This window comes from Oncorhynchus keta, chromosome 23, assembly GCF_023373465.1.
Source record: "Oncorhynchus keta strain PuntledgeMale-10-30-2019 chromosome 23, Oket_V2, whole genome shotgun sequence".
Lineage (NCBI taxonomy): Eukaryota > Metazoa > Chordata > Actinopteri > Salmoniformes > Salmonidae > Oncorhynchus > Oncorhynchus keta.
The window spans coordinates 21016197-21035827 of NC_068443.1; the positions used below are offsets into that span (position 1 = coordinate 21016197).

Genomic DNA, 19631 nt, shown 5'->3' on the forward strand with positions numbered 1-19631 from the left:
TGCATGATTATAATTAGGATATATGTTTTTTGTTTATTTGAGCATGTCAGTCAATAGTAAAAGAAGAAAGATAACAGGCCAGTCATACAAGCATGTTTTTATTTATTTAGGATTTGTTTATTTGGGAATATCAGTAAACAGATCAATTAAACCAAATGACAGGGCAATTATAGAGTATAAGCATAGTATAATGCTTAGTGTATAAGCACCACCAACCATTCTGCTCCCTCTGTAACAGGTACAGGTAGGGGGGAAAAGGATGCATGGATTGTACTGTCCTCTGATCTTCTCCAGGCACGTTACACTGACTGTGTCATTTGTCTGTTACAACATCTTTGAGTGTCAGTCCTATGTGTTTCAGAGCTATCAAGATGCCACTGCTTTTGATACATATACTGCACTATGGTGTAATGTTCTGTCATGCTGCTTCCATCATGTTGTCTTGTTACTCTATGCCTGTAATGTGGCACTAACCAAAATAAATAGTATAAAATATAAGTAACAATTCTAGTAATGCCCTTGTAGGGTCAAGTTGAAACTATTTGTAATAACACTTGAATATCCACTGTTATTTGATAGGATTTATCAACGTCCACTGTCACTACTGGATCCATTTATTAAGCTGTCAAAGCCAAATCCCCATGCCAAATATACTAAATATTATAATAATACAAATAAAATAAGATAGAACCAAATATACTAGACTGGCATTACTGGCATGACCCTTGACCTGGTTTTGGACTGTGTCACAAGGATTGTTCTATTCTGTCTCTGTTCCAAAAACACTAATGTCTTGTTTTCAACCAATCACTCATTGAATACATGGATTACAAAAGAGTCTGAATACCGTAAGTAAAGTTGTATGTCTGTCTGTACCTCTGTCACACCTAATTCAATTTCCTTTATCTTAGTAGAAGAAGTTGATTTCTATATATCACAGTATTTCCCTATTTTAATCCTGCACTATTCCTTTTTGTTTTTGTGGCTTTTTGATTTTGTGTGCTTTCTTCCCAGGTATTTTCATCATTTGAATTTCAATCGAATTTCTGGATGTTTGCTTTATTTAGATGATAATTCAAAAATTGTATTGAATTCATCTTAAGCCATAAAACATAAAATATCTTTGATTCAAAATGTTCATGGCAAATTGCTCTGTCATGCAATTTTCATACTTCATTATTGACATATTTACATACATAGATACTATGTTATATAATATGTAATATGTCTATACTCTATTTAGTGTGAGGTGTAACTTTTCATTGATAAGTGTACATGTGACGTGGGCGAGATGCTGCCCTCTAGTGACGAGCTTTGTATTGTGTTCTGTAGGAGGAGGAGGCGGCCCTACCTCCGCAGGAAGAAGGCCATCCACAGGGGCCGTATGGCCGTCCCCGAGGAGGAGGAGGAGAGCACTGCTGGGGGCGGAGCCGACCAACCCCCCAATGGCACCAATGCCTTCTCCAACCGCCGTGACCGACGGAGGAGGGGGGGAGGAGGAGGAAGAGGAGGAAGGTCAGTGTGGGAGCAGAGGGCCAACCAGCTACGCAAGCGGCGCCAGATGGAGAGCCAGGAGGTCCTATTCGGAGGCAGCCCCACCGAGGACACCACTGACACCCCTACCACCGCCTACCGCGCTCCCACCCTTTCCCCAGACGCCAGCCCCGGTCACCTGCCCGAGTCACCCATGTCCGGGATCATACCCATGCCTGAACCCCCGATGTCCATCGCCATCCCACTACCGGAACCCCCAGACTCGGAGCCTGTGCCTCTGTTTACGTTAGCTGAGGAGAGAGCGGTGAACCATCGCCCCACCGGTGGGGAAAGGAGGCACAGGGTGGCCCGGAAATCCAGACCTGGCCCTGGGGGGGCGGAGGAGGGAGGGACGGCGCGGCATAGGAGGCACCGTCACCGTGAAGCCCGGGCTGAGGCCAAGAGCAGAGAGTCCCCACATGAGGAGGTCAGTGAATCAGGCAGCCGCGAGAGGAAGATATTGGAAGAGAGGGAGGAGAAGGAGGAGAAAGACGAGAAGGAGGTCAAAGGAGAGTTCGCTGAGGTGGAGGGAGGAGTGTCAGGCAAGGATGAAGGAGGAGCCCTTATTATTAACTTAGAGAGTGAAGAAGAGCATCTGAGGTAAGACAGTGGTTCTAGGTTGCATTATTTTATGATAAGGGTGATTCTTGAGATTAGAATAAGTGTCTAAACACATGTTCTCATTTTCTTCCATACACCTCCTCTGCAGGGTGTGTATTGCAGACATCCCTGAGCCTCCCCTATGTGATAACTTCCCTGAGTACCTACCCCCACCCCTGCTGGAACCTCCACCCCAGATGGAGGAGGGTGAGGTGGGGGAGACTGGGCAGTGTGAGCCCTTGTCCCAGGACCCTCCAGTGGAGCCAGCCCCAGAGCAGTTCGCAGACCCCTCAGAGCTCCAGGCAGCAGCAGTGGTCAGTGACTCAGAGAACAACCAAGCCTCCCTGAACCTTGAGGAGGGTAAGGAGTCTGAGCAAGGCCCAGACAGCCAGACCAGTGTGATCATAGAGATGTCTGGAGCACAGCCACTGCTGGAGGTCACCCCCATGACAGGTATGGTGCTCAACATTTTACAGTAGTTCTTTGAAAGCAATGCAAGGGCCGTTGACTGTTCTGTATGGTTTCCTGCTGGAACAAGGATGGTTACGATAACGATGGAACTTCTTTTGTCATCCTCGGGAGGAGCCAGCTCAAATAACAGGTTTTATCTTCAATTTACTTTTAGCTTTACACAGCAGCAAGGAGGTGGAGATGTACCATCATGAAAGGAAGGAGAAGAAGGAGGAGGAGGAGTCGCAGGTGGAGAAGGAGGAGGAGGAGGAGGAGGCTAGCCCGCCCAAACCTGTACCTCCTGGCAGCATGTTCCTCTTCAAGGCCTCCAACCCGTAAGACTCTCCTTCCTGTCCATGTCTTGGCATGCATTCACGTGCAGTTCAGAGTCAGAACCCAGTTAGAAAAGGCTACTATATTTATGCATCAGTCAGTGTGCTTTTACTGCACAAATACACATTCATATACTCTCTCATACATTGTAGCTTTACAGCCCTCAATCAGTAATCTTTTTTTTGTGACCACATTTGCAGATACAATATAGTAGTCATTATATTTGTCATCATTGTCGTCATGAGCGATCACTTGTGTTTCTTATACTGTTGACCATCTCTCCGCTTTATTGATCTGTAGGATCAGGAGGATCTGTCACTATGTGGTGACCATGCGCTACTTTGAGATGACCATCTTGCTGGTGATCGTGGCTAGCAGCATCGCTCTGGCTGCTGAAGACCCTGTGTGCACCAACTCTGACAGAAACAGGGTGAGTTCAATTTGAATCTGGAATGTTGCTATCAGTGATGTGGATATCTTCTCACATAATTGTTGGATGTGTTGACTTTTCTAGGTTCTCCGTTACTTTGATTACGTCTTTACTGGAGTCTTCACGTTTGAAATGATTATAAAGGTGGGATACTCAAAGAGAAGTGATCAGTTATGATCAACTCAAATTATCAAATGAAACTATGCACAGAAATAAACATGTTACAATGTTTTCAGTGTAGTAACTTATGGTGTTATATGTACGTGTGTGTGTGTATCTATATTGTTGTGTGTGTGTGTGTGTGTCTATGTTGTTGTTGTGTGTGGGCTTGTGTGTGTGTGTGTGTGTGTGTGTGTGTGTGTGTGTGTGTGTGTGTGTGTGTGTGTGTGTGTGTGTGTGTGTGTGTGTGTGTGTATGTTGTTGTTGTGTGTGGGCTTGTGTGTGTGTGGGGTGTCCTCCAGATGACTGACCTGGGACTGCTTCTTCATGATGGCTCCTACTTCCGTGACCTGTGGAACATTCTGGACTTCATCGTGGTGGTGGGAGCTCTAATCGCCTTCGCTCTGACGTGAGTAGGGTTGCAAAGTTACCGGTAATTTACCAAAGTTACCGGAGTCTTCTGTAATTTTGGTAATTAACAGGTAATCTATGGTAATTTTGGTCTTTTATACTTTAACTTTTGAAGTTTTTAAAAATTATATCTGTGTCCATATTGTCCTAGTGGATAGACCATACGGTTCAAGATAGCCTAATTAATGAAAAAAGCATCTCTGCAACTCTTCCAACTATTTACTTTTTTCTGCCACTAGTTTTCCGCCAAAACATTTACAACAAATACATATAGACATAGTAAAATAAATAATGAAAGTGTGTAATATGTGAAGTATATTTATTTCTGAAAACCTCATATTAAACACCAATGGAATTCACTAAGTTTATGGTTTATATTTAGGATAATGTTTTACAGTTTTGTAATTCAATTGTTTTGCTATCTTAACTGTATTTAATTATTTTATAGACAGTACCAGTCAAAGTTTGGACACCTACTCATTCAAGGGTTTTTCTTTATTGTTACTATTTTCTACATTATAGAATAATAGTGAAGACATAAAAACTATGAAATAACACATATAAATGCATGATGAATTAACCAAAAAAGTGTTAAAAATATTTTAGATTTTAGAATCTTCAAAGTAGCCACCCTTTGCCTTGATGACAGCTTTGCACACTCTTGGCATTCTCTCAACCAGCTTCATGAGGAATTATTTTCCAAAAGTCTTGAAGGATTTCCTACATATGCTGAGCACTTGTTGGCTGCTTTTCCTTCACTCTGCGGTCCAACTCATCCCAAAGTATTTCAATTGGGTTGGGGTGGGGTGATTGTGGAGACCAGATCGACTGATGCAGCACTCCATCACTCTCCTTCTTGTTCAAATAGCCCTTGCACAACCTGGAGGTCTGTTGGGTCATTGTCCTGGTGAAAAACAAATGATAGTCCCACTAAGCGCAAACCAGATGGGATGGCGTATCGCTGCAGAATGCTGTTGTAGCCATGCTGGTTAAGAGTGCCTTAAATTCTAAATAAATCACTGACAGTGTCACCAGCAAAGCACCCCCACACCATCACACCTCCTCCTCCATGCTTCACGGTGGGAACCACACATGTGGTGATCATCCGTTCACGTACTCTGTGTCTCACACAGATACAGCGGATGGAACCAAAAATCTCAAATTTGGACTCATCAGACCAAAGGATAGATTTCCACCGGTCTAATGTCCATTTCTCGTGTTTCTTGGCCCAAGCAAGTCTCTTCTTCTGATTGGTGTACTTTAGTAGTGGTTTCTTGCCAGCAATTCGACCATGAAGGCCCGATTCACGAAGTCTCCTCTGAACAGTTGATGTTAAGATGTGTCTGTTACTTGAATCATCAAATTAAATCACATTTATTTATATAGCCCTTCTTACATCTGCTGATATATCAAAGTGCTGTACAGAAACCCAGCCTAAAACCCCAAACAGCAAGCAATGCAGGTGTAGAAGCACGGTGGCTAGGAAAAACTCCCTAGAAAGTCCAAAACCTAGGAAGAAACCTAGAGAGGAACCGGGCTATGAGGGGTGGCCAGTCCTCTTCTGGCTGTGCAGGGTGGAGATTATAACAGAACATGGCCAAGATGTTCAAATGTTCATAAATGACCAGCATGGTCAAATAATAATAATCACAGTAGTAAACAACAAGTCAGCACCTCAGGAGTAAATGTCAGTTGGCTTTTCGTAGCCGATCATTGAGAGTATCTCTACCGCTCCTGCTATCTCTAGAGCGTTGAAAACAGCAGGTCTGGGACAGGTAGCAGGTCTGGTGAACAGGTCAGGGTTCCATAGCCGCAGGCAGAACAGTTGAAACTGGAGCAGCAGCATGGCCAGGTGGACTGGGGACAGCAAGCAGTCATCATGCCAGGTAGTCCTGAGGCATGGTCCTAGGGCTCAGGTCCTCCTCCGAGAGAAAGAAAGAAAGTAAGAAAGAGAGTAGTTGGAGAGAAGATACTTAAATTCACACAGTACACCGGATAAGACAAGAGAAATACTCCAGATATAACAGACTGACCCTAGCCCCCCGACACATAAACTACTGCAGCATAAATACTGGAGGCTGAGACAGGATGGATCAGGAGACACTGTGGCCCCATCCGATGATACCCCCGGACAGGGCCAAACAGGCAGGACATAACCCCACCCACTTTGCCAAAGCACAGCCCCCACACCACTGGAGGGATATCTTCAACCACCAACTTACCATTCTGAGACAAGGCCGAGTATAGCCCACAAAGATCTCCGCCACGGCACAACCCATGGGGTGAGCTAACCCAGACAGGAAGACCACGTCAGTCACTCAACCCACTCATAGGGACAGCATGGAAGAGGACCAGTAAGCCAGTGACTCAGCCCCTGTAATAGGGTTAGAGGCAGAGAATCCCAGTGGAGAGAGGAGAACCGGCCAGGCAGAGACAGCAAGGGCGGTTCGTTGCTCCAGAGCCTTTCCGTTCACCTTCACACTCCTGGTCCAGAATACACTCAATCATATGACCTACTGAAGAGATGAGTCTTCATTAAAGACTTAAAGATTGAGACCGAGTCTGCGTCTCTCACATGGTTAGGCAGACCATTCCATAAAAATGGAGCTCAATTGGAGAAAGCCCTGCCTCCAGCTGTTTGCTTACAAATTCTAGGGACAATTAGGAGGCCTGAGTCTTGTGACCGTAGCGTACGTGTAGGTATGTACGGCAGGACTAAATCGGAAAGATAGGTAGGAGCAAGCCCATGTAATGCTTTGTAGGTTAGCAGTAAAACCTTGAAATCAGCCATTGCCTTAACAGGAAGCCAGTGTAGGGAGGCTAGCACTGGAGTAATATGATCAATTGTTTTGGTTCTAGTCAGGATTCTAGCAGTTGTTTTTAGCACTAACTAAAGTTTATATAGTGCTTTATCTGGGTAGCCGGAAAGTAGAGCATTGCAGTAGTCTAACCTAGAAGTAACAAAAGCATGGATACATTTTTCTGCATCATTTTTGGAAAGAAAGTTTCTGATTTTTGGATAAAAGCTGTCCTTAAAACAGTCTTGAAATGTTCTTCAAAAGGGAGATCAAGGTCCAGAGTAACGCCGAGGTCCTTCACAGTTTTATTTGAGACGACTGTACAATTGAGATTTATTGTCAGATTCAACAAAAGATCTCTTTGTTTCTTGGGACCTAGAACAAGCATCTGTGTTTTGTCCGAGTTTAAAAATAGAAAGTTTGCAGCCATCCACTTCCTGATGTCTGAAACACAGGCTTCTAGCGAGGGAAATTTTGGGGCTTCACCATGTTTCATTGTAATGTACAGCTGTGTGTCATCCGCATAGCAGTGAAAGTTAACATTATGTTTTCAAATGACATCCCCAAGAGGTAAAATATATAGAGAAAACAATAGTGGTCCTAAAACGGAACCTTGAGGAACACCGAAATTTACAGTTGATTTGTCAGAGGACAGACCATTCACAGAGAGAAACTAGTATCTTTCCGACAGATAAGATCTAAACCAGGCCAGAACTTTTCCGTGTAGACCAATTTGCGTTTCCAATCTCTACAAAATAATGTGGTGATCGATGGTATTAAAGCAGCACTAAGGTCTAGGAGCACGAGGACAGATGCAGAGCCTCGGTCTGACACCATTAAAAGGTAATTTACTACCTTCACAAATGCAGTCTCAGTGCTATGATGGGGTCTAAAACCAGACTGAATCATTTCGTATACATTGTTTGTCTTCAGGAAGGCAGTGAGTGGAACTCTGTGAAGCATTTATTTGGACTGCAATCTGAGGTGCAATTAACTCTAATGAATTTATAATCTGCAGCAGAGGTAACTCTGGGTCTTCCTTTCCTGTGGCCGTCCTCAGGAGAGCCAGCTCTTGAAGTTTTCCGGATTGACTGACCTTCATGTCTTAAAGTAATGATGGACAGTCTTTTCTCTTTGCTTATTTTAGCTGTTATTTTACCAAATGGGACTATCTTCTGTATACCACCACTACCTTGTCACAACACAACTGATTGGCAGTTAATTGAAATATATTCCAAGTGACTACCTCATGAAGGTGGTTGAGAGAATGCCAAGAGCCAAGCTTTCATCAAGGCAAAGGGTGGCTACTTTGAAGAATTTCAAATATAACACATTTTGATTTGTTTAACACTTTTTTTGGTTACTACATGATTCCATATGTGTTATTTCATAGTTTTGATGTCTTCACTATTATTATACAATGTAGAAAATAGTAAAAATAAAGAAAAACCCTTGAATGAGTACGTGTGTCCAAATTTTTGACTGGTACAGTATATTACTATAGGCCACACAGAGATAAATACAGATACCTGTGATAATTTGAAGTACCCAAAAGGCCACTGGATCTCATCTGCTAAAATTCCACCCAAAATGAAAGTTAGCTAAATGTTGGTACTTTACTGGTAAACTTTTCCAGTATTATACCTTTCCTCTGCAACCCTAAACATGAGTCACACTCACAACGCTTCTGCTGCTGGATGAGTAATCACACTGACTCACTGTAGCAGAGTAGCAGAATTTATATTATATACTGACTGCACTGTAGCATATCTCAACATATATTATGCGTCTTCTAGTTGATGCCTCATGCAGTGATCGAAATATTGCATTTCCTATGTCTTTGTAATAACTCTTTCCCTCTGACAAGGGGCGACAGGTAGGCTATCGGTTAATAGTATTTAGCCTGAAACCGAAAAGGTCACTGGTTTGAATCCCTGAGCCGACAATGTTAAAAATCTGTGGATGTACCCTGGAGCAAGGCACTTAACCCTAATTGCTCTGCATAAGAGTGTCTGCTAAATGACTCAAATGTAAGTGGACATGTTAATGAACTTTCAGTCTTTTGTAGGCTAACAGACTAATAACATCATCAAGTACAGTAGCTAGCGCACACAGGATTTAGTTCTGGGTTGCGAGGTTAATGAATGTGTTTTTCTCCCTTGCCTTGTATGTAGATATGACTGTGTGTTGATTTCTCTGTTGTGGATATAGCTGTGATCCTCTGAGCGGTGCTCGTTGTGGATCTCTCTTTATGTTTCTATTTCTCTGTTGTTCCTGTGGAATTTATCACTGTTGGGGCTTCCAGGAATGTGATTGGGTAAAGCACACACTTCTCATTCTCAGAAAATTCTCATTGAATTCTCATGCACTTCTCATCAAATTCTCATGCGCTTCCCATAGAATTCTCATGTACTTCTCATACAATTCCCTGTTGAACTTCTTATAGAATTCTCATACATATACTTCTTGTACACGATTCACCATGTCTTTTTTCGGATACTTCTCACTCAGCTACAAATATTTTAAACATTTTACTGAATTCAAATGAATTCAAATTACAAAAAATAAATGAAGACCTTTGTTAATTTGTGTGAACACTTGTGTGTTTGTGAGATGTGTGTGTGTGTGTGTGTGTGTGTGTGTGTGTGTGTGTGTGTGTGTGTGTGTGTGTGTGTGTGTGTGTGTGTGTGTGTGTGTGTGTTGAGATGTGAGATGTGTGTGTGTGTGTGTGTGTGTGTGTGTGTGTGTGTGTGTGTGTGTGTGTGTGTGTGTGTGTGTGTGTGTGTGTGTGTGTGTGTGTGTGTGTGTGCTCTCGCTCGTGCATGTGTGTGTGTGTGTGTGTGTGTGTGTGTGTGTGTGTGTTTGTGTTTGTGTGTGCTCTCGCTCGTGCATGTGTGTGTGTGTGTGTGTGTGTGTGTGTGTGTGTGTGTGCTCTCGCTCGTGCATGTGTGTGTGTGTGTGTGTGTGTGTGTGTGTGTGTGTGTGTGTGTGTGTGTGTGTGTGTGTGTGCATGGGTGTGTGTGTGTGTGTGTGTGTGTGTGTGTGTGTGTGTGTGTGTGTGTGTGTGTGTGTGTGTGTGTGTGTGTGTGTTTGTGAGATGTGTGTGTGTGTGTGTGTGTGTGTGTGTGTGTGTGTGTGTGTGTGTGTGTGTGTGTGTGTGTGTGTGTGTGTGTGTGTGTGTGTGTGTGTGTGTGTGTGTGTGTGTGTTTGTGAGATGTGTGTGTGTGTGTGTGTGTGTGTGTGTGTGTGTGTGTGTGTGTGTGTGTGTGTGTGTGTGTGTGTGTGTGTGTGTGTGTGTGTGTGTGTGTGTGTGTGTGTGTGTGTGTGTGTGTGTGTGTGTGTGTGTGTGTGTGCTCTCGCTCGTGCATGTGTGTGTGCATGCGTGCATCTATGTGTGATTGTGTTTCTTCCCTGTGAGTCCACAGTACACTAAAACACATGTCTGCATCAACAGGAACAACAAAGGCAGAGACATCAAAACCATCAAGTCCCTCAGGGTTCTGAGAGTCCTACGACCTCTGAAGACCATCAAGAGACTCCCAAAACTCAAGGTACCATACTGTACTGTGTTTATGTTCATATACCAACATGGTTGGGGAATTTCAGTTTACTTCCTGAATTGACTGAATTGAAATGGAATTGACCCCAACCTTGTCTACCAATGCCAATGCTTTGTTGACCTTGGCTCCCCTTACAGGAAAAACACATGATTTCACATGTGGTAAATCACATGATTTCACATGTGTAGTTTCATGTTATCACATGTTGCTTTACATGTTGTCACATGTTATCACATTAACTTTGCGTTAAGATCACGTGATATCCAAGGGGTTTTTCCATAAAGGTCCTTCATTAAAATGAATGAAATCTTTCAAATCTTTCAGGGAATTTCCAGTGAATGTGGGTTTTTACCTTCTATCCGTGGAACCATGTATCCTCTCCTCCTCTCCTCCTATACAGGCGGTGTTTGACTGTGTGGTCACATCTTTGAAGAACGTCTTCAACATCCTCATCGTCTACCAGCTCTTCATGTTTATCTTCGCTGTCATCGCCGTTCAGCTCTTCAAGGGAAAGTTCTTTTACTGCACTGACAGCTCCATGGACACAGAGAAGGAGTGCCAGTGAGTCCAACACACAGATGTACAGTACGCCAGTGGAGGCTGCTGAGGGGAGTACGGCTCATTATAATGGATGGAATGGACTGAATGGAATGGTATCAAACACATAAATAACATGTTTTTGATGCCATTCCATTTACTCCCTTCCAGCCATTATAATGAGCCGTTCTCCTCTCAGCAGTCTCCACTTACAGTACAAACACTGGAACAAACAAAGACAACAAATCGTTTACTTATTCACAATCGTCCACACAACACCCATTTCAAATTGGTGAGTGATCAGAGGAATCCTTACCTCGTCTGTCTCTGTCCTTTAACCTCTGTTCTGTTCTTCACAGAGGTTACTACATTGACTACGCTCGAGACAAGAAGGAAGTGAAGAAGAGGGAGTGGAAGAGGCATGAGTTCCACTATGACAACGTGTGCTGGGCTCTGCTCACTCTCTTCACTGTTTCAACTGGAGAGGGCTGGCCGCAGTAAGTCCCTGATGTTCCCAGCACTATGCTCTAACACAACATGAATGCAACTGATATGGGATTCAGAGAGAATGTTGACATTTGCCTGTTACTATTCTCTCTCTCTCTCTCTCTCTCTCTCTCTCTCTCTCTCTCTCTCTCTCTCTCTCTCTCTCTCTCTCTCTCTCTCTCTCTCTCTCTCTCTCTCTCTCTCTCTCTCTCTCTCTCTCTCTGTCTCCTCTCTCTCTCTCTCTGTCTCTCCTTCTCTCTCTCTCCTCTCTCTCTCCCTCCCTATCTCTCTCCACTTTTTTTTCTCTCCCTCCTTACCTCCAGGGTTCTGCAGCACTCTGTGGACGTGACAGAGGAGGACATGGGTCCAAGTCGGGGCAACAGGATGGAGATGTCCATCTTTTACGTTGTCTACTTTGTGGTCTTCCCTTTCTTCTTTGTCAACATCTTCGTCGCTCTCATCATCATTACCTTCCAGGAACAGGGTGATAAGATGATGGAGGAGTGTAGCTTGGAGAAGAACGAGGTACAGGACAGAAAAGCAGCACACAAATGCACTCCCATTCTACTATAGCTTAAACATACTGCTGGACCCCATCACCCCAGAATTTGACTTAGTGAATAGGACCTGCCAGAAATAGACCACAGGAGGTTGGTGGCACCTTACTGCTGGACCCCAGGAAGAGTAGCTACTGCCTTGGCAACAGCTAATGGGGATCCATAATAAATACAAATACTCAACTTGTACATACATTCTTACAACACAAAAATAAACACAGGATTTCATGAAATTGATTCACTAAACAGTGGTTCCCAAACATTTTATAGTCCTGTTCCCTTTCAAACATTCAACCTCCAGTTGCGTACCCTCTCTAGCACCAGGGTCAGCGCACTCTCAAATGTTGTTTTTTTGCCATCATTGTAAGCCTCCCCCACACACAAACTATACGATACATTTATTAAACATACGAATGAGTGTGAGTTGTCACAATCCGGCTCATGGGAAGTGACAAAGAGCTTTTATAGGACCAGGGCACTTATAATAATATAATAATCAATCATTTTGCTCTTTATTTAGCCATCTTACATGTAAAACCTTATTTGTTCATCAAAAATTGTGAATAACTCACCACAGGTTAATGAGAAGGGTGTTCTTGAAAGGATGCACATAACTCTGCAATGTTGTATTGTATTGGAGAGAGCCTCAGTCTTAAATCATTTTCCACACACAGTCTGTGCCTGTATTTAGTTTTCATGCTTGTGAGGGCCGAGAATCCACTCTCACATAGGTACGTGGTTGCAAAGGTCGTCAGTGTCTTAACAGCGTGATTTTCAAGGCAAGAAATTCTGAGCACAGTCCTGTCCAGAACTCTGGCGGTGGCTTCTGATTAAATTCCATTTTCACAGAACCTCTTGTTGCAATTTCGACGAGGCTCTGTTGTTCAGATATCGGTAAGTGGACTGGAGGCAGGTCATGAAAGGGATAACGAATCCAGTTGTTTGTGTCGTCAGTTTCAGGAAAGTACCTGCGTAATTGCGCACCCAGCTCACTCAGGTGCTTCGCTATATCACATTTGACATTGTCCGTAAGTGTAACGATGTACGCTGAGAGTCGGGAAGCAAGTTCAGGGAGTGAATACATTTAATTAATAAATCAAACAAACATGTAACACAAACAGCACACCGACATGGAACAGGAACAGAAACAGTGATGACTGGGGAAGAAACCAAAGGGAGTGATATATAAAAGGGCATGTAATCAAGGAGGTGATGGAGTCCAGGTGAGTGTCATTATGCGCGTAGCGCTGGTCACAGGTGTGCTCCATAACGAGCAGCCTGATGACCTAGAGGCCGGAGAGGGAGCACACCGTGACAGTAAGCTTGAGTTCATTTTTACACAACACATTATACAATGATGGAAAGACCTGTGTGTTGTCCTTGTTAATGCAGACAGAAAAGAGCTCCAACTTCTTAATTATAGCCTCAATTTTGTCCCGAACATTGAATTTAGTTGCTGAGAGTCCCTGCAGATTCAGATCATTCAGGCAAGAAAAAACATCACCCAGTTGTGTGAGAAACTCGTCATCATGCAAGCAGTCGGACAAGTGAAAATTATGGTCAGTAAAGAAAACTTTAAGCTCGTCTCTCAATTTTTTAAAAACGTGTCAATATTTTGCCCCTTGATAACCAGCTCACTTTTGCAAAAGCATTACATGGTCGCTGCCCATATCATTGCATAATGCAGAAAATACACGACAGTTCAGGGGCCTTGCCTTAACAAACTTAACCATTTTCACTGTAGTGTCCCAAATGTCTTTCAAGCTGTCAGTCATTCCCTTGGCAGCAAGAGCCTCTCAGTGGACCCAAGTGGCGTCGGGAGCCACTGCTTGCACGCGCGTTACCACTCCACTATGTCTCCCTGTCATGGCTTTTGTGCCATCAGTACAGATACCAACACAAAGTCCATTTGATATCACAAAGATGTCCAGTACTTTAAAAATATCCTCTCATGTTGTCCTGGTTTCCAGTGGTTTCCAGAAGAGGTTGCTTCCTTAATTGACCCCCCATAAACGTAACAGACATATACCAGGAGCTGTGCCAGGCCCGCCACGTCTGTTGACTCATCCAGCTGTAACGCATATAATTCACTGGCTTGTATGGGAAGCAGTAATTGTTTCAAAACATCTCCTGCCATGTCACTGATGTGTCGTGAAACAGTGTTGTTGTCTTACTACTCGAAAGTCGTCTTTATTCTCGCTCAAAAAACTCCTGTGGCTTATTTTTCAAATGGTCATGTTTCGTTTCTAAATGTCTGCTCAAGAGTGAAGGTTTCCCACAAGAGAGTAACCGTTAATGTGATTGGATGTTAATTATTTGACAAGGCTACCTGTATTTGACATTGTGTTGTTATTTCGATGAACACTAGATGGTTTAATTTTATTCTTGGCAGTGAAACGAGGCTACTCACGCGAGAGATAAAAACTCATCCAAATGTATAGCCCTGTTGGAAAATATAAATATACTGTTTGAAAATGTGAAGAAAAAAATGTAAGTTATTATTATTATTTAAAGAAAAATGTGAATCACATTTTTTATCTGGCTTACCCCTGACGACATTGCGTACCCCTGGGGGTAGGCATACCCCAGTTTGGGAATACCTGACCTACAATAACCATCTTGTTACCTTGATCAGATATACACATTTGATTGATCACAATAATCTGGTTCATTCCTGATTTCTTCCTCTTCTTTTTATTCTCTCTCCGTCAGAGGGCATGCATTGACTTTACCATCAGTGCCAAGCCCCTGACCCGCTACATGCCCCAGAACAGACAGACCTTCCAATACCGACTGTGGCACTTTGTGGCGTCACCATCGTTTGAGTACACAGTGATGGTCATGATCGCCCTCAACACTGTGGTGCTCATGATGAAGGTATGGAGCCTATGTCTTTGTAACACAGTTTATAAACATGACATATGTGCAGGCCTTTGTTAGAATTTAGTTTCACTCTCAAAGTCTCAAATCCATAGGAGCAAAGCCCAGTGGAACCCTCTTTGTCTGATAACAGTTGAATACGACACATCTCTGTCTCTTTGTATTAACCCACTTCTCTGCCATCACTGTTGGATACATTCCGGTCTCACTCTGAATGTGTCCTGTCTGTCTGCAGTACTACTCAGCTCCAGCAGCGTATGACACGGTACTGAAGCACCTGAACACAGCCTTCACCGTTCTCTTCTCCCTGGAGTGTATCCTCAAGATCATGGCCTTTGGTTTTGTGGTGAGCAAGACAACAGGACTAAACTGTTCAACTGGGAAAATGAATGTTATGGTGGACATGGTAGCATGTTATGGTAGAATCATTTCCATTCGAGAAAGGAGGCTTGCTTTTGTATAATGGTGCTCATTTGCCCCCTGGCAGAACTATTTTCGAGACACTTGGAACATTTTTGACTTCATCACTGTGCTCGGCAGCATCACTGAGATCATTGTGGATTTACAGGTAATGTTTCACTTTAGCTCTTAAACCTTTACTTCATAACCACTGTGATTCATGAGCTGGTAATGCTGTAAAACTTTTTCTCTCAGTAAAAATAGGCTATGAAAGTTGTAAACTTACTTGTTCAATTACTCGCCATCAATCAAATCGATCTCTATATATCCCTATCTGCCTCTGGGTATGTTCTGTCTTCTCTGTCCCCGAACACTTCTCTGTTCCGTATATGCATCAGTTTTATGTTTACTGTATTTATATAGAATATTCTGTATGTTGACTTTGTGTAAATTCCTCTGTCTGTATAGTATCTGTACGTTTGTCTATAGCAGTGGAGGCTGCTGAGGGGAGGACGGCTCATAATAATGGTTGGAACGGCGCAAATGGAAACCATATGTTTGATGTATTTGATACCATTTCACCTATTCCGCTCCAGCCATTACCAAGAGCCCGTCCTCCCCAGTTAAGGTGCCACCAACCTCCCGTGGTCTATTGCTGACAGCACCTATTCACTAAGACAAATTCTGGGTATGTATAAATGTACTTGGTGAATAAAAGTGATTCTGACTTCTATATTTCCTGTGGTCTGTCTACCTCAGTCAATAAACACATTCAATATGAGTTTCCTGAAGCTGTTCCGGGCTGCCAGACTGATCAAACTGTTGAGGCAGGGCTACACCATACGAATCCTGCTCTGGACCTTTGTACAATCCTTCAAGGTCAGCCATGTTCTCCCCTGCTTTTACCACCTGTCATGTCCACTTAAGAAATATCTGACTTTGTTAATAGAACCAGTAGTCTGTCTTTATTTTGTATGTCCTTAGTTCCAGCTGGCCATTGCACACACAGATGGGACTCGGCTGCTGGTGTGTGTTCTTGGGAAAACCAAATCATTCTTCTCTATTTGTATCTCTTCTTTGCTCTAGGCTCTTCCTTATGTTTGTCTGCTCATCGCCATGCTGTTCTTCATCTATGCCATCATTGGGATGCAGGTAAGACCTCCAAAGCTTATATGCTTTACAATGGTAACTTCAGCCACAAAAAGGATGCTGTACTGCGGCTTCATGTGTTTCTCACTTGATCCACACAAGGTGTTTGGAAACATCAAATTGAACGATGAAAACCATATCAACCAGCACAACAACTTCAAGACCTTCTCCGGTGCACTGATGCTTCTCTTCAGGTGGGTGCATTGAGAAGGAATCAGAAGCTGAGATATATTCAAAACTATAAGTAGATTATTTTGCTGACTGATTAATTCATATATTGGTTAGTGTAGACTAATTGGTTGATACATTTCTTGCTTGCTTGATTAATTGACTCATTAATTGACACAGGAGTGCGACGGGGGAGTCATGGCAGGAGATCATGCTATCGTGTCTGGGGGGGCAGGAGTGTGAGCCAGACTCCTCCATGGCACCCATGACCATGTCCCCTGACCACGAGGGAGGCTGTGGTACTGACTTTGCCTACTGCTACTTTGTCTCCTTCATCTTCTTCAGCTCTTTCCTGGTGAGGACGCTGCAGGAATAAACTGTTTCTCCTTTCCTCCACTCTTTCTCAGCACTCTTTCTCTCCCTCACTGCCCATTTTTCTGATAGACGAGCAATTTTTGATAGTGCTACACAGATACACAAAAGCAATTATTTGGATTGTATGCACGGACATGTGGACATCAGTATTGTTCATGATGCTATCTCTCACACGTCTTCTCCTCTTGTGTGACTCTGTAGATGCTGAATCTGTTTGTGGCTGTGATCATGGATAACTTTGAGTATCTGACCAGAGACTCTTCCATCCTGGGTCCTCATCACCTGGATGAGTTTGTCCGTGTCTGGGGAGAGTACGACCGTGCAGCATGGTGAGAGAGAAGACACCACCATGTCTCAACTCTTCCCAGCAGAGGACAGTGTATTGACTCTCTAAAAGCTAAATAGGCCTGAACTGCCTTAATTCCTGTGTTAGACTGGCCAACGTCTTCTGTTTCAAACTCCAAATGAATGCCCTTACATTTTCTCCTCAACTCTCTCTTTCTCCTTTCTAATTTTCCCTGTTTCTTCTGTAGTGGGCGTATACATTACACTGCCATGTATGAGATGTTGACCCACATGTCTCCACCCCTGGGCCTGGGGAAGAAATGCCCCAGAGGTATGGCCTACAAGGTATGGAATAAACACTTTATTTTATTCATTTAAATTTACGATAGACATGTTTTTTTTTACAGTTGTTTCACTGTAAAGCATGTGGAATTCTCTCTATCTCTCTTCCTCCCTTTCTACTGCCCTCCATCTCTCTCTCTCTCTCCCTCCCTCCCTCACTCTCTCTCTACCCATCCCTCCTTTCCCCTCTCCCTCCACAGAGGCTGGTGTTGATGAACATGCCAGTGGATGAGGACATGTCAGTCCACTTCACCTCCACCTTGATGTCTCTCATCCGCACTGCTCTGGAGATCAAGATCGCACGAGGTCAGGGAATGAGTTGAGTTTAAAACCACCACGCCTCACCGCATTTGCATAATTTTTTCAATTTAGACTTGGTCTTCCATCTTGAGCCTGGAGATCCACACTGCCTAGGGCATGCAGGCTTTTGGTCCAGCCCAGTACCGGTAACACACCTGATTCAACATATAAATGGCTTGGTGATTGGTTGAGTAGTTGAAACAGGAAATTTAGCAACATTATCCATTTCCCCTGTCTGTGTATAATGGCTGAATAAAGATCTATTGTAATGTGGTCCAGGTGGGGAGGACCGAGTAGCTCTGGACACTGAGCTACAGAAGGAGATCAGTGTGATATGGCCGTACCTCCCCCAGAAGACCCTGGATGTACTGGTGCCCATCAACAAAGGTCAGACCCACACTGGAGAGAGACATGGAGAGGTAGACCTGGGAGTCAATCAGTCAGTCAGTGACTAGCAATCTAATCTAATCTGTGTTTTACAGATTCTGACATGACAGTAGGTAAGATATATGCCTCCATGATGATCATGGACTACTTCAAACAGAACAAAGCCAAGAAGCTGAGAGCACAGCTGGAAGCACAGGTCAGCTATACACACCATATACACATTATATACACTGAGTGTACTAAACATTATGAACACCTGCTCTTTCCAAGACATAGTCCAGTGACATAGTCCAGTCCACACTGACCAGGTGAATCCAGGTGAAAGCTATGATCCCAAGACCTCCCGAGTGGCGCAGTGGTTAGGGCCCTGTACTGCAGCGCCAGCTGTACTGCAGCGCCAGCTGTGCCGTCAGAGACTCTGGGTTCACGCCCAGGCTCTGTCGTAACTGGCCGCGACCGGGAGGTCCATGGGGCGACGCACAATTGGCCTAGCATCGTCCGGGTTAGGGAGGGCTTGGTTGGTAGGGATGTCCTTGTCTCATCGCACACCAGCGACTCCTGTGGCGGGCTGGGCGCAGTGCGCGCTAACCAAGGTTGCCAGGTACACGGTGTTTCCTCCGGCACATTGGTGCGGCTGGCTTCCGGGTTGGATGCGCGCTGTGTTAAGAAGCAGTGCGGCTTGGTTGGGTTGTGTATCGGAGGACGCATGACTTTCAACCTTCGTCTCTCCCGAGCCCGTACGGGAGTTGTAGTGATGAGACAAGATAGTAGCTACTACAACAATTGGACACCACGAAATTGGGGAGAAAATGGGGTAAAAAAAAATAAAGAAAAAATAAAGCTATGATCCCTTATTGATGTCACTTGTTAAATCCAATTCAATCAGTGTAAATAAAGGGGAGGAGACAGGTTAAAGAAAGATTTTTAAGCCTTGAGACATTTGTGATATGGATTGTGTATGTGTGCCATTCATAGGGTGAATGGGCAAGAGTTTATGATAGTAAACTCAGCAAAAAAAGAAATGTCCCCTCACTGTCAACTGCATTTATTTTCAGCAAACTTAACATGTGTAAATATTTGTATGAACAAACAATATTCAACAACTTAGACATAAACTGAACAAGTTCCACAGACATGTGACTAACATAAATGGAATAATGTGTCCCTGAACGAAGGGGGGGTCAAAATCAAATGTAACAGTCAGTATCTTGTGTGGCCACCAGCTGCATTAAGTACTGCAGTGCATCTCCTGCTCATGGACTGTACCAGATTTGCCAGTTCTGTGGAATGTTACCCCACTCTTCCACCAAGGCACATGAAAGTTCCTGGACATTTCTGGGGGGGAATGGTCCTAGCCCTCACCCTCCGATCCAACAGGTCCCAGACATGCTCAATGGGATTGAGATCTGGGCTCTTTGCTGGCCTTGGCAGAACACTGACATTCCTGTCTTACAGGAAATCATGCACAGAACGAGCAGTATGGCTGGAGGGT

General features: G+C 43.8%; 1 protein-coding gene across 3 annotated transcripts in view; it reads left to right on the forward strand.

The window, feature by feature from the left end:
• Window positions 1–19631, forward strand: part of LOC118401978 (voltage-dependent R-type calcium channel subunit alpha-1E-like) — an 80559-nt gene that overhangs the window by 49584 nt on the left and 11344 nt on the right. For all 3 annotated transcript variants that reach the window (XM_052476795.1, XM_052476796.1, XM_052476797.1), the window contains 22 exons: window positions 1333–2133; window positions 2243–2586; window positions 2759–2918; window positions 3217–3346; window positions 3431–3490; window positions 3808–3914; window positions 10169–10265; window positions 10675–10835; window positions 11171–11308; window positions 11621–11822; window positions 14567–14731; window positions 14970–15080; window positions 15222–15302; window positions 15893–16012; window positions 16220–16285; window positions 16385–16476; window positions 16631–16805; window positions 17027–17154; window positions 17359–17455; window positions 17653–17770; window positions 18032–18139; window positions 18235–18335. In XM_052476795.1, the coding sequence (XP_052332755.1) occupies window positions 1333–2133; window positions 2243–2586; window positions 2759–2918; window positions 3217–3346; window positions 3431–3490; window positions 3808–3914; window positions 10169–10265; window positions 10675–10835; window positions 11171–11308; window positions 11621–11822; window positions 14567–14731; window positions 14970–15080; window positions 15222–15302; window positions 15893–16012; window positions 16220–16285; window positions 16385–16476; window positions 16631–16805; window positions 17027–17154; window positions 17359–17455; window positions 17653–17770; window positions 18032–18139; window positions 18235–18335 (3562 nt within the window). The remainder of the gene's footprint in view (window positions 1–1332; window positions 2134–2242; window positions 2587–2758; window positions 2919–3216; window positions 3347–3430; window positions 3491–3807; window positions 3915–10168; window positions 10266–10674; window positions 10836–11170; window positions 11309–11620; window positions 11823–14566; window positions 14732–14969; window positions 15081–15221; window positions 15303–15892; window positions 16013–16219; window positions 16286–16384; window positions 16477–16630; window positions 16806–17026; window positions 17155–17358; window positions 17456–17652; window positions 17771–18031; window positions 18140–18234; window positions 18336–19631) is intronic.